Here is a 14485-nt window from a genome sequence, read left to right as displayed (position 1 = left end):
CGCTATGAAAACCATGGCGGAGACTAAACGAAAGGAACCCTACAGGACCCGTGTTGCCTCTCTGCCTGGGGATGCATGCGGGGGGCAAATGCTGTGCCATCTGTGTGCATGCACCCCAGTACCTACATGGCATGAACTGCAGCAGTCCACACCGTGCAGGTACTGATTTTGACATTCCCATTGTGGTGCCTATTTCATAGCCACCGCTGTGGGAACATCAAAGAACCACCCACCAGACCAAAAGAAAGCTTTTAGTCTGGCAGGGGTTCAACCACGGGTTTGGCTCCTGCACCACCAAACTCATAATCAAACCCTAAAGCTGTAGGAGACTTCGATCTCCTCTGCAACCAGGAAAATAGATGCATTTGACTTCTTAAAGCAATGGGTCTGCAGCACCATACCCAGAAAGAGAGATTGGCCCAATTTTTTGATTCTACAGTGGCTCTCTGCCACTGCAACCTGGCGAGCTGCTGGCCTCGTCTCAGTGTAACTAAGTCTTGATGTAACAAACAACAGTGTCTCAAACAAGGGTATTATTTTGCGTACAAGTATACTGGGCACAGTTAATTACCATAGATTAAATCAAAAGGGGAGAAAGCCAGGGAGACATTTTTTCAAGAGATAATTTGTATTTCAATTGCTGATCATGTTGGACATATTAAACTTCATTTGTACAAGCACAGAGGCGGTAGCACTGCGTTACATTAAATGACATGTAACCAATAACATACTGTGCACAAGTGCTTGTGAAATTTTAGTGGCGGCGCAAGTGGCACGTGATGTGGTATATACAGCGATTGTGGTGGGCGCAACAAAGGTTAGTAAAGTTAAAATTCGTTTCACATTCCAAGATACCCAGGCAATTAATGGTACATGAATAAAGACAAGTAAGGAAGGGTATCCGGTATATAAAGGCGCCAGGAGTTTCGCTGTGGAAGTCGACAGCGTTTCAGGCCTGTAGTCAAGTTAGGCCGTCATCAGGACCAGGTTACGTAATTTTTAGTTAGCAGTGTTGAGGACTGAGTACGGACTTCATCTAGGGGGACATGGGATGTCCAGGAATAATAGATAAAGGTGCGGGGGACGGAGCAACGTAGCAATTTCATCACTGAATTGATATTTTGACATCTAGACACAATTCTTTGGGTAGTCCATGAGCCAGAGAGAGGTCCGTCCTTTTGAACGGACGAAACACGATAGTGAAGCTGCGCCGGTTGTACTTAGCCTGCAGTTGTTTAGCGTGACATATAATGCGCTCCAGTTCCTGATTTTACTAATGATGAACCATACTTCTCTTGTGTCAACCGTGATTTTTTGAGAATTGAACCACATTCTGAAACAGAGCTTCATCCTTTTTTCGGGTCAATACCCTACAGGATCATTCTGGATCACAATTCGCCCTGAAGAAGCCCGCATGAGCAAAACGCGTTGGCTGTGTTGCATAATCTGCTTGTAGTACAAGTTACTTACCTTCGGTAACGATGTATCTGGTAGAGACTATCCTAGCAGCAGAATCCTTAACGTAGAATTATCCCCAGGCGTGAGACTTGACCCGGAAAACTTTTTTGCCCAGCATCTCTGCGCGCCGGGGGGGGTACCACGCGACTCTGCCCTGACGTCTTCCGCGGGCATGACGTCAGCAAGGTCACATAAGCCCCACCCCAGCGCGCTGACATCAGTTTGCTTCGGAGGACTTTTCCGTGCCACAACGCGGAGCCATCACAACAAAACTGAGGAGAGCATGGGAACAGTGTGCAAAAAAACAGAAAAAACAAAACAGAGAGAAACAAAAGATGAGGAACAGCACCAGTCGGCACCAAAGTACCAGGAGGCTACAGCAGCAAGGCCAGCGCAGGGAAAGAGCAAGGCACCACTGTGAGGAACAACTGTGCATGCCAAGGCTATAGCACCAGTTAGCACCAAAGCATCAGGAGGCCATAGCAACTAAAAGCACAAAGCACCACTCCGTGGGACCACCGTGCAAGCCAAGGCGACAGCCATCCAGGAAGCACAAGCATGTGAAAGCGTCGTGACAGAAAAAAGAGAGAGAGAGAGAGTCTGTAACCACAAAACACACAGTGAAGGGCCACCAGCCCAGAACAGAGGAGCAACAGCAATCCACCCCCAGACCATACCATCAAAGAGGGCCATATCCCCTAAAAGGAACAGGAGGCCGAGGTGCAGGCAAAAGAGTCCCCAACGGAGAAGACCGCAAGGGGAGCGGAAACCCTCACAACAGAGGGGAAAATCAAAAGTAGGCCCCTACACTGGAGAGAAACCAGCTGGAGTAATGCCTGACCGGAAGAAAACAAAGAGGACACCCACAGAAGGCAAGCCACCCAGAGGGAGGCAAGCGCAGAAAACCCAAACTGAGGGTCCTTGCAGAACGGGGAGGAAGGGCGGGTCGTGAAGGAATCTGCGGCTGGAATCGTCTCTACCAGATACATTGTTACCGAAGGTAAGTAACTTGTACATCTGATAGACTACTAGCCGCAGATTCCTTAACGTAGAATAGATACCCTAGCCATACCCAGAATGGAGGAGGGCCTGCGAGAGAGTCTCCCCACCAGGAGAGACACAGGGCCCCCAGCAGGGGACATGTCACTGGGACAAGAAGAGAAAGGCCAGGATATCCTAAGCCCAACTAAGGGAGAACCGCCCAACATCCCGCAGAGGCAGACAGCGCCCGAAAAGCCTCACGGAACACAAGGACCACCTCAAACCCCAGGGAGAAGAGGTAGAACTGGAGGCAGGGCACACCGTAAGAAACACATACAGTGACAGAAAATAGCGGAACACACCTCGGCCGCAAGCAGCGAACAAGGCAGGAACGGCTCCACTGCCAATAACGCTGGCGGAAGAAGAAAGGCACAGTCGTGCAAACCCCAGCAGAACCAGAGGCAGGGGCACAAGGGAACATATCAAAGGCCACAACGGTGGATTAGAAGAAGCAGGCATACACGGGCATGCGCAGCCAGCATCAGGCAACACCACGGAACAGAGCACCCAGGACAAGCCAGACGCCAGCCGAAAGCAGAGGCCAGGGAGGGCCTGGACACACCCCAAAGGAGGGGCCGGCCCAGGACACACACACTGACCACAAGAAGAGAGACGGAGGACGGACCAAGCCGTCCACCAGAACACAGAGGCCAAGAAAAGCCAGTCCCTCTGGAACACCAGAAGAGGACCAAGCTGAAACACCAGACAGAAGTGCGGACACAACACGACGTCGCAGACAGCAGACTAGCCTAGCGATGTAGCGAACAAGGACAAGGACAGACCTGGGCGCAATGCAAGCTGTTGCAAGACAATCGGCAAGAGGATCGCACCTGCGACATACCGTGACGCCACAGAGAGCAAGGAGCCCGAAAAGGGCGACCACACCCCCCCCAGCACATGACAGAGCTATGTAATAGCTACAATTACCCCACATAAGGTATGTTACGTCCCAATAAAACATGGGAACTTCTCTTAGGAAAATATTTTTGCAGGAGAGGACAAACAGAAAGACCTGCGGGTAGAACCGCAGACGGCTTGCCAATCAGCCAATAAAGAAGACACAGAAGGCCTAATCTCAGGACCTACATGGGCTTACCACAACCAAAAACCACAAGTCAAACAAAGGCCGGACCAGCGACCAACAGCACCGAAGGGCCGACTGAAGGACCCTAGAGGCACACCAACCAGACAGAACACGCAACCGGGGCTACCGAGTGCTAGACCCCAGAATAACAAGGGGAGAACACCTCCCAGAGCACAGCAGAGGACCGACAGCCAGGTTTACTGAGGGGGAGGAGGAGAAGGAGGAGGAGGAGGAGGAGGAAGAGGACGAAGCCCCGCAAGGAATCGCTGAATAGCAGAATCCGCCGGGGCATAAAACAGAAGAATGCCATCAAAAGGGAGGTCAACCAGACGCTCCCTAACATTTTCAGGAAAAACACTGTCCCTCAGCCAAGCATAGCGACGGAGGGCCACCGAAGAAGCCATAGTGCGACCAAGAGCCTCAGAGACATCAGGGCCAAGCGAAGAATAAACGCAGCCAGCTCCCGGCCATCCAACACATGGTGCCGCAGATCAGCGCCGGCACCCTCTGGAGAAGACAGAAGGGACTGTGGAATCCCACAAGCAGGAAGTGGCTCTGGCCAACACACAAAGAGTGTTAAGCACCCGCAAGGCAGCACTAGAGGAAGCAAAGATGTTACGCCCCCACGAATCCAGCCACCGGGCCTCCCTCGACAGAGGAGACAATACCGAGGGCAAAGAAGGGAAGGCAGTCTGCAGAAGAGGGCACCTGGTAGAAGGGTGGAAGAAAAGGCAGACAGGATCATGCGGAGCAGGAAGGTGGCGGTGCAGAAGCGATTGGGGCACCGGGTCCTCCGTGGCAGGATGACCCCAGGCCCCCAAAAGAGAATTATGAAGCGAAGCTTCGAAAGAGAGAAGCAGCTCCCGTCCACCAGAGCCCTGATGGAGAACCTCAAGTAAATGGTCCGCGAGAAAATGGGCAGCCGGATCGCTCATGCGCAAAATCCCAGTGGCCGTGGAGACAGCCCGGGCGAAGGCAGCGCTTGCTTCCATAGGGCAACGCGGTGGGGAGAGCAATTCCTCCGCGGGGGACGGCTGTAAGCTAAGCCGGCCATCCCCCAGCCCAACCGGAGGAAGAAATAGCCAAGCAGGGACAGGAGAAGGCTGGACAGACGAGTGGGGAGACTGAGGCGCCTCTGGGGAAGACTGTGGACGCAGAGACGGCGAAGAGCTCTCCTTGGAAGACGCCGGGGAGAAGGCCACAACGCGGTGTCCCGTCTCCGGGGAAGAAGCTACAAAAAGTTGCCGAACCTCTGGAGAAGAGGGGGGCTCCGAAGACGAATCGACGACCCGACGCCGTGGAGTCCACCACAGGCGCCGGCTCGGCGTCGACCGGCCCCGAAGGGGACGTCGAGACGACCTCCACCACTGGCGCAGCGGTGGACAGGGTCAGAGAAGAGCAGCCAAAGAACGATGCCGAAAAGGCACCGACTCGCTCTCCGACAAGGCAGCCACCTGTGTGGAGAGACGAGAGGGACCCAGGGACGCGCCCCGGGCCCCAGCCAGCCCCTGCGGCGCCGCCGGCGCCTGAACGGCGTCAACTCGGCCTCGTACAAGGCCGCCACCTGCCCAGAGGACCGAGGAGGACTCTGGGACAAGCCACGAGTCCCGGCAACCTCCTACGACACCACAGGGACCCCCACGGGGGTTTGCGGCGAGACAGAGGTGCCGTGGGCCGAAGGAGGGAACCCAGGAGGGGCGCACCCCGACGACACCACATCCCCACAACTTGGAGCCGAACCTGTCAGCGCCAGAGCCGCCGGTGACTCCACAGATCCGTGGACATCCCAAGAAGGGAAGGAGGAGCCAAGGAGGCCTGCAGAGCCGCAGCATAGGCCTCCATTTGGACTCTGGATGCCCCCACGCCGGGAAACGGTGGTGACGCTTGAGGCTGCACGACCCGCAAAGCACCTGCGCCCCCCACAGGATGGGGACCGGGCCTCGGGGAAAAGCTGCGACACTTACCAACGGGCGAGCTACGCCCCTGCGGCCTCTCAGGAAGACGATGTCGGAGACAGAAGCAGCGGTTCATGGACCCTGCCGCAGGGGACGGACGTGGAGACGACGTCGACCTGGACATGCGGGCTGAAAGGAGCTTCATCCGACGCTCCCGCCGAGTCTTCGGCTTCATCTGCTGGCAAGCCTCGCAGTCCGTGGAGTTATGGTGCTCCCCCAAACACCACATACAAATGGGGTGAGGATCCGTCGCCGACATCTGGCGTGCGCAAGACGAGCACGTCTTAAAACCCAAAGGCATTCGCACACTGCTCTCAAAAAAGAAACGCAAAGTGTGAAAAGAAGGCCTGAAAACAGGCCAGGGACACGATCCGGATCCGTGTGGCACACGGAAAAGAAGGAAACTGACGTCAGCGTGCCGGGGTGGGGCTTATGTGACCTCGCTGACGTCACGCCCGCGGAAGGCGTCAGGGCGGAGTCGCATGGTACCGCCCCCTGGCGCGCAGAGATGCTGGGCAAGAAAGTTTTCCGGGTCCAGTCTCACGCCTGGGGATAATTCTACGTTAAGGAATCTGCGGCTAGTAGTCTCTATCAGATTAAACCCATAACGATGAATAAAAGGATTTATGACTTGACTGAGAATGATTTGCCTCTGACATCGTGACCTCGCTCGGTCTCATGGACTTACCAAAGAATTGTGTCTAGACGTCTCTATATATGTGCCTCTCTTACCATGTGTGTATTTGTTGTATTAAGGACCACCAATGGTGACTGGTCTTGAGAGGTGGGCACGTCTTACGAGACCGGTTAGGAAACATTAACTGAGTTTCAATTACAGTGTGTATTACACAGGTATTGGTGCAGCATTGTATACCCTGCCAGCGTAAATCAGTGTGTCAGAGATAAATTGATATTTTGCCTGCTGTGTTCTTTGCTCAGGGCTGACTATTTTAATGTGGTCTACAAATTACTACCCACTTAATTACAATGTAATCCATGCAAGCCTTACCGTAACTAGCATAAACAGATTGACACTACACCCCACACACCATGTTTTTATCACGCACAAAAGTTACATAAATCAGTGAACTTTCTTAGAGTGGTTTTTGTTTGCTTCAATAGAACAAATTGGACAAACTCATGCAGCATTCGGTATACTTTTAACAATTCGACAATCTTTCTGTTTAATTTGTTTGTGCTAAATATATAGAGGTACGGACTCACAGTGCTGCATGTGTATGATTATACCAAAAGGGCCACAAACAGAATGGGTGTGCAGAACACACTGTATTTTTATGTAGAAGAGATTGCTCCAAAGACGGCAAGAATTGTATGATCATGGAGACAGAAGTATTCCCTTGCTCAGCACAAGTGGACTTCGCCAAGGAGAGGCCAGTGACTGAACGGACATGGACATTTCACTTTCTCCAAATTTCATCAGCAGGGGCGATAAAGATTGAGTGGGAATGAACCCTACACAGCCTAAGTATGAAGTATGTGAACCCCCCACCCCCAGGGCCTTGAGACCTTTACGGGTGAGTAGTCGCGCTTAACAAACACCTGATTGATTGATTGCATCTGCCGATGACTAAATATACACTATCCAACCCATTCAGAATGCATATGTGTGTCTGTCCTTCAGTCTCTTGGTATGTCTACCCTCCTGCCTGCCCAACCCACTGCTCAAGTGTGCCTGCGTGTGCATTGTCTGCGACTCTGTGTGTGTCTGTATTCTCTGCAGCTATCTGCGTACGGTGTGCATGTTTATATGACTTCTGCGGGCATGGGGGTATTGATCTGGGCGCAAGGTTACTCACACGTTTGCTTACACATGTGGATATGTACCGGTGTGACTTTTAGCCTGCATTTATATGTGGCTGTATGTCTCTTGGGCTGTGTAGCCAGGTGTAAGTAAAATGATCTGTATGTCTAGGAGTATGGGTGTCAAAGTGTGCATGTATGTGTGATCTTGTGGCACTTACTATACATAATCATACCAATTGCTAATCAAGACAAAAAGAGGCACAAAACAACGATGGTCCACACAGGCAATCTGATGTGCGTGTTTTCTGTAAATCACCTGTCACGCTACAAAACGTAGGCCCCGACCTAAATGTTTGAGTGATAACGTAATCACACTATTTACTACACAAAGGAGATTACTTTAGCCAGAGTAACTACGGGTTTTTGTTGGTATTACAACAAGTGTGAAAGCGCGCCAGCTGAACTGCTAGCTAGGCACGTTGCTTGCACGATAGCGCCGCGCGCCTGCTCTCGTGCCCATTTCGTATAAGTAACGAGCAGGAGCCGCCGGGTCAGCAGTCAGTCCTGGGTCACATTACCTGCGATTTGTTTGCCCTTCAACAAAAAAACAGACAAGATTCCAAGCTCCGGGATGCTGTGCTACGCCCTCGGTTAAACCAGGGGCAGCCCCGAAGGTCCCCAAGAAACTCGAGTTGAACATCGGTGGTCGCCCCCATTGGCATCAGTTCTCGCACAAGCAACTAAAACGCCCCACTCGGCACTGCTGCTCAGCAAAACCATTCAAATATGTAAACTGGACACGGTGCATGTTACCACACGACTGCGTCGTTTCAATCCGTGGTTGGAGCCCGCATTTCACACCTCCTCTCTCCCCCCCACACCCACCCCCCTCCCCCCAAGACCCCCACCTACAAGACGTCGAGTCGTCCAGCAAAACCCAACCTAGTTAGAAGTGTGCTCTGGTGACATGAATTCCCAGGGACATTTGGGGGTTTCCGGGCAGTTTTCTGTTTCGCACAATACTGTGGGGACGCTAAAACAACAGGGAAAAAAAACTGGCAGAAAGTACGTGCACAAAAATCCAGCCTCCTGGACAGAGAGAAGCAGCCGGGTGTGATGTTCCTGCGAACAGTGGCCGCCGCAGGCCAGCCGTATCAGGAGGAGAGGGGGTGGGAGGAGCCGCAAACACCCAGCTCGAACCAGCGAAAGAAGGATCGACAATACTACTTTAACTTTCAACCTTTATAGCATTTCTGTACAATATACTGTTTTCGGATTATTCAAGCGGCTGCGACGGAGCTCCCTGTTAGCCGATAAGAGATGTGACATGCAGTAAAAAAAATATATATATACATGAAAGCTGAGAGAGCGGACTCACCCGTGTCCTGTCCTCGATCTCGTAGATGTGCAGCTGCATGGGGATGTTGAAGCTGTGCAGAATGTTGCCCCCGAAGACCAGGGAGTCGGCCTGGGTGTAGACGGCGTGGATCCAGCCTGGGGACAGAAAGCAGCACACGTTGGTAGCCGGCTCATCGCAGGCGGCGGGGGCGGAGGGGCGGGGAGGGTCTCACATGCTCTTCTGACGCTCTGGCGCGCGGCGGCGGCTGCTCGTGCCAGGCCCGGGCCCCTGACACCCGCGCGGCGGCGGCGCTGGCGCTCCTCTAAGGACAGCGGGCTTCGCGTCTCCGCTGTGGGCGGCTGTCAGAGCCAGCGCCGAGCATTGCAACGCCAGGCAGGATGTCTGCCTTAACCTCGGAAGCAGTGAACAGGAGGCAAGCCCGGCAGCAGGGCTCGCGGGCCAGCACGCCGAGGCTTTTTTTTTTGGTAACAGGTCTGCTCCGAGAAACTCCTTGGGCACCAGACGTGATAACACTGAACGAAGTGCAGTGCTAACCGGGAAGCGCCGGGCAGGCTGCTGTTCAAGGATTACAGGAGGGGGCGGGGAGCCACCTTCCCGCATTATGTCCAGGTCACACGCCGCGGGGTGTGTTACATCAGTTACTGGGCTGGACACACGGGCCGCGGCAGCGCTGCACTGATGTTAGACACTCAGTGCGATCACGCCCAGGTAGCAAGAAGGGCGCGAGCGCCATGCATTACAAAGTTACACTCTGCCTCTCAGCACCGTGACGCAGCACGCGCCCTGGTGCAGCGCCCGCATGAACAGAATCTGGAGGGAAGGGTCTGGTGATAAACAGGCAGGACATGGAGGGGTGCAGGAGGAGGGTAAACAAACCCAGGAGCATCAAACCCACGATTCAGAATCTATTGTCTTCATACATTACTTGTGATTGAACACACGCACAATACACGGATGCATAGACAAGTCACTGGCAAGATTGTAACCTCTGAAGTAAGCATGCCTTTTATTTTTGTATTTCTCAGTAACTCTTTAACATGGGCTCAATTGACACTCCAAGAAAGTATTTACAAAACGTACCGTTCCACACTCTATCTAATAAGTGAGAATAATCAGGTATGTCTAACATAAAAACAATCTGCAACATCACAACAATGCAATATGTAGATTTCTCCGCAAGCGCTCATCGCCAAGCACTTGAAGGGCCTCGACAGTTTCCCCTATCCTGAAATGAGCTACCTTTAAACTCCTCACCCTCCACCACACAACCTAGGCCCGGACACCTCAGATCGCTGCGCTACTCCACCCCCCCCCCCCCCTCCTCTCATCCGGCGTGTCAAGGCAGGGAGGGGGACGCGCTTTCTCGCACATCACCCCCTCGAGGCCCGGAACGAGCTCTCCCTCCCATCCGAGCAGCCTGCTCCCTTCTCGTCGACTGCCGAAGAAAACGAAAAACCTGGCTTTTAAACTAACCTTCTCTAAGACGACTCTGGTTCCATCTTCTAAAACAGTGGTTCTAAATATTTTGACTTCTGTCGACCCCCACCTGATCATTCGAATTTGGGGACTCGGAGTTCCACTGAGCCACTACTGGAACCGGGGGGCCCTGGCCTAAGCGATTTCAATGATGTGAATCGCATAACATTACACAAAAAATACAAACACAAGCATACATTAAATACACGCAAATTACAAATTATGTAATATTTATTTAACAAACATAACAAAAAATATAATGGTACGGTTAGAGCTTTTCTGAATTCAATTGAAACAGCCCATTGTCCATGTTGTAGGCTGCTTGACACTCGAGCACAGCTCCCGCAAATCAGTCTGGGGGTACCAAGTACATTTTTAGCCTCAAATGTCCAAATCCGTTCACATTTACAGAACGTTTTAAGAATTTCAATTTTATTTCTTTGTTTACATACACTTCATTGATCTATTGATGTTATTTAATTTCCCAAGCAGTCGCGGACCCCCTTCGTAGGCATCATGCACCACAAGGGGTCCCAGGATCACAGGTTCAGCGCCACTGTTCTGGAGTGCCAGGATACCCTCCCAGGTGCACAGCGCTCCATACAAACCCGAATAAGCACATGAGGCCCTTAAAGCCGATTACAAATTCTCTGTTACCTTTGAGGGGCGATACTGGGGCCGGAATTGACAATTCTGGCTGGCATTGTTTCACAGTTAACAAGAGCATGGTAAACACACACCAGAATGGGGAATACCATGTTGGTCTCAGAATTACTGGGTCATTTTTGGCCCAGTTTTGACCAGTTTTCTGGAGCATACCGCTCCCATTTGGCACTTGTGGTGAGGTCAGAGGGTGGGGCGCAAGGAGGCTGTCTGTGGCCAAGGCAGGCTGCGGCCTACCTGGAGGGAGCATTGTTTGCTCTTCCACCTCACCAAGGTGGTGCTAGAGGGGGCGGGTAGGGGAAAGGCTGTGCCAGGACTTTCTGTACAAATTGGGATTAACAAATATGCTGAATTATTGCACCAAATTGTTTTTTCGAGTTGTGTAGTAATTCCGCATCTTGGGGATTTCCCCTGGACTTATTTTACCTGGTAGAGCCAGGCGAAATTTGTCCTAGGAAAATCGCCTACAGTGTAGGAAAACCATGTTTGAATTAATGCGGAAACTCAGCCTTCTTTAGTTATTACCCCTTTCCTGTCTCAGAAGTCATAATGATCGGTGGTGGCTCCTGTGCTAAGGCGGAGGAGCATCGACCCACTGCTCTCGAAGAAGTGTAAAAGGAAATATAAAATCTTGCAACCAGGTTAGGGATGGGTGGGGCTGGGCTCCCTTGACGTCGAGGGAGAGGAGTGGTTGCTGCACCTTAAGTGCACGTGACGATTTGGCCAGTTGTCTTAGGCCGGCCAAAGTCATGCACACTTTGCATGTTCTCCACCGGGCTGTATGCACAGCCTGGTGGAGAACATGCACAGTCTGTCAGTCCCCATCTGAGAGCCGAACCACGTCGCTCAGACCAATCATGAGGCTGCTGTCATGGTGACAACAGCGTCGTAATTGGCTTGGGGGAGCCTGGGTGCTGCCAGGAGCCAGCAGAACAGCGAGGACGAAGCTGAAGCTGAAGATGGTGACCGGTGATGAGCAGGTAAGTCTTTTTTTTCTTTCTAACCCACCCTGCCCCGTCACAGTTACCTACAAGTCGCCACTGATAAGGATGTGTAATACTACACCTAGAATTCACCTCACACCACAGTACTGGGAAGTCTGGGTGTGGTATTGCCACTAAGGGAATGCAACAAATCGTATAATGAGGACCTTAAATGTCATAAGCATCCTATGGAGACATCCCTGTTCAGTTGAGACAAAAGCCTTGAGTCTTGGGAGGTGTTATTGTGCCCCTAATAGGATGGCTTGTGGGCTGGACCCACAAACATGATTAATTTCAAAGAGCCCTACCCTGTCACAAGCAGATGCAGCCAACACCCAGGCCTGCCCCCATCCTTATTACCCCCTTCTAGGCAGGGTCCAATAACAGTGCACCTCTTTTTGACACTGTGTGTCAAAATCTGCAGGAGTGTCAAAATCTTGTTGACAGGGCTGCTGGGGTTTTACATATTGTCAATTATTGCACATCCACTGCCTGCTTGCTGGAAAACTCAGCATTTGTTCTATTGAACATCTGTCTCTGAGTTTGTTTTGTGTATAGGCCCTGCTTTAAACTGGATTTTAGTGTTCGATGTCGGAAGACACTAGGATTACCATAAACTCCACACAGATACATCCAGCCCTCAGAGCCCAAGTTTAGTGTAGCCGGAGACTCTTGACATCTTGAAAATGCCCAAAATGGGTACAGTTAGCCCCAGTAACCTTTATTCAATTGGTTGGGGCATGCCCAGGGGTAATTTCTACTCATTAGCTCGTGCCAAGCATAAACTTAGCATTTCCAGGCACCCACTTAACAACACTTCTGGACCTGTGAGCATCACATAAAATGGTGGTGGCAGCATACCATGTTTTGTGAATCAGTAGTATGACCAGAACTTTGTGCGAAGGTGTCATGAGCCTACTGGCTACTCTTGTGTAAAGTTCCTCTTTTATCTAAAACCCAGAACCCTGCATTGATATCTCATGTGTGTGTCGAGGGCATGTATGTGCAGTGCATGTATAGCAAATGTCTGGCAATAGACTGTGTGTTGTCAGAGGCTGAGTACTAGGGCTAGTGGAATCCATTATAGATATCCCTGGTTTAGCATGTTGCAAAATGGAGGATGAGGACATCTTCTCCAGACACTGCAAGTGTATTACCTGCATTCATGTGGCTAGAGGTTTGAGACCCAGACACTTACTTGAGTAAGTAAGGATGGAGACAAGGCTACATTTAGAAATTCAATGAGGGTCTTGTTGGCAAAGTTCTGCTGATTAGTTCTTCCTGAGCTCTGACATTTGGTTGATGGAATGGGTGAGGGTAGGCATGCAGTTTCTATTGCTCAAGGTAAGGACGTTTTTAAGATGGGCCTGTCCTTTTCTCTCTTCTTGATTACTGCTTCACGAAGGCTGATGACAGCCAGCTACGTGCAGAGATTGTGCACTCCATTGAGTCCTTATTTTGACTACTAGCTCTTGGTCGCACAAGTCATAAGTACGCTCAGAAGACTCGGGTGTCAGTGAACCAGCACGTAAATCCTGCTTCTGTTGTTGCTGCCCCTGCTTTTATTTCTTCGGTTCTTTTTAGAAAAGAACGGGCTCCCATCTTTGTCAGTCTGGGCCTTTTGTTGACCTTGATTTTGAGGTTGAATCTGTGGTTGAGTAAAATGTTTGATTCCCAGACTATTGCGCCCTATGGTTTTATAAGCTTTTCCAAAAATCTTTGGCAATTCGCGTTGCTTGTCTGCGTCTGCCACAGCTTCCAAGCGTTGTTCCACCTGTAAGCTCACAGCATCACCCTTAACATTAGCAAGGATCATATCGTAAACAATATTGATCACCCCCACCAGCCTCATGCCAAATTCCAGGGCAGCCTCCGCCCCATGTTCATCCTGAACACGTCTAATCACGGAAGGGAGTACGGTCATTGAGGGGATGCCGAAACCCATCGAATATACAGCTGCAAACACTTTACCCCAAGCGTTACAATCAGCTAATTCAGGAACCAGTTTTTTTCGGAAGACTTATGGTCAAAATCCTGTCTTTCTCCACAGGAGTGGTATTTGGCAAAACAGCTTTGAGTTGCCCAAATTTCCCGGCAAGCCAATAAGGAAGCTCATCCTTATTTTGCGGATGCTTGCCCATCACTGAATTAACCATTAATGGACTGATTGTCACACCACCAGGTGCAGGTGGTTGTGCAGCAACGCCAGGTGGTCCCACCTAGAAATTGCACGACATGAACTGTATAACAGTTCTATGTATGCGTATTAATGAAGCAAGCAATACGCGAAGCTCTGTGAATGTAGCAGTTAAATAACGTGTGTGTGGGGTATACCCAGCCAAAACGGGCTACGTGGCTCCATCTATCGATAAGGGGGCGAAACGGACCGGTCTTTTCGGGTGAGGAAGGGCACAATTAAACCATATTTGGTGTTGCCAAGCCGTTAGCGGAACTTCAAGAGACCGATAGGGACGATAATCCTGAGGAAGGGCCGTGGCCATAATCAATTATAGAGAATAACAACCTATGCGTGGCAGCGCAATAACGGGGTATTATGAAAGAGAAAAGACCTTTTAAATTTCATGCTTGAAAAACCTATAAAATATCACAATATAGGAGGCAACACCGTCACAAACGTCACCGGAAACAGAAGTGAGGGGATTGTAGAGAAGCACAAGCACTACTCAGGAGTCTCGCAGGT

General features: G+C 51.1%; 1 protein-coding gene across 6 annotated transcripts in view; it reads right to left on the bottom strand.

Moving 5' to 3' along the window:
• Positions 1–14485, bottom strand: part of KDM2B (lysine demethylase 2B) — a 759008-nt gene that overhangs the window by 403724 nt on the left and 340799 nt on the right. For all 6 annotated transcript variants that reach the window (XM_085636000.1, XM_085636002.1, XM_085636001.1 and 3 more), the window contains exon 9: positions 8681–8796. In XM_085636000.1, coding sequence (XP_085492126.1) covers positions 8681–8796 — 116 coding nt within the window. The remainder of the gene's footprint in view (positions 1–8680; positions 8797–14485) is intronic.

The sequence above is a fragment of the Triturus cristatus genome, chromosome 11 (genome assembly GCF_964204655.1).
Source record: "Triturus cristatus chromosome 11, aTriCri1.1, whole genome shotgun sequence".
NCBI classification, from domain to species: Eukaryota; Metazoa; Chordata; class Amphibia; order Caudata; family Salamandridae; genus Triturus; species Triturus cristatus.
The sequence above is the reverse complement of the archived record's forward strand: the minus strand, read 5'-3'. Positions and strand labels throughout refer to the sequence as shown.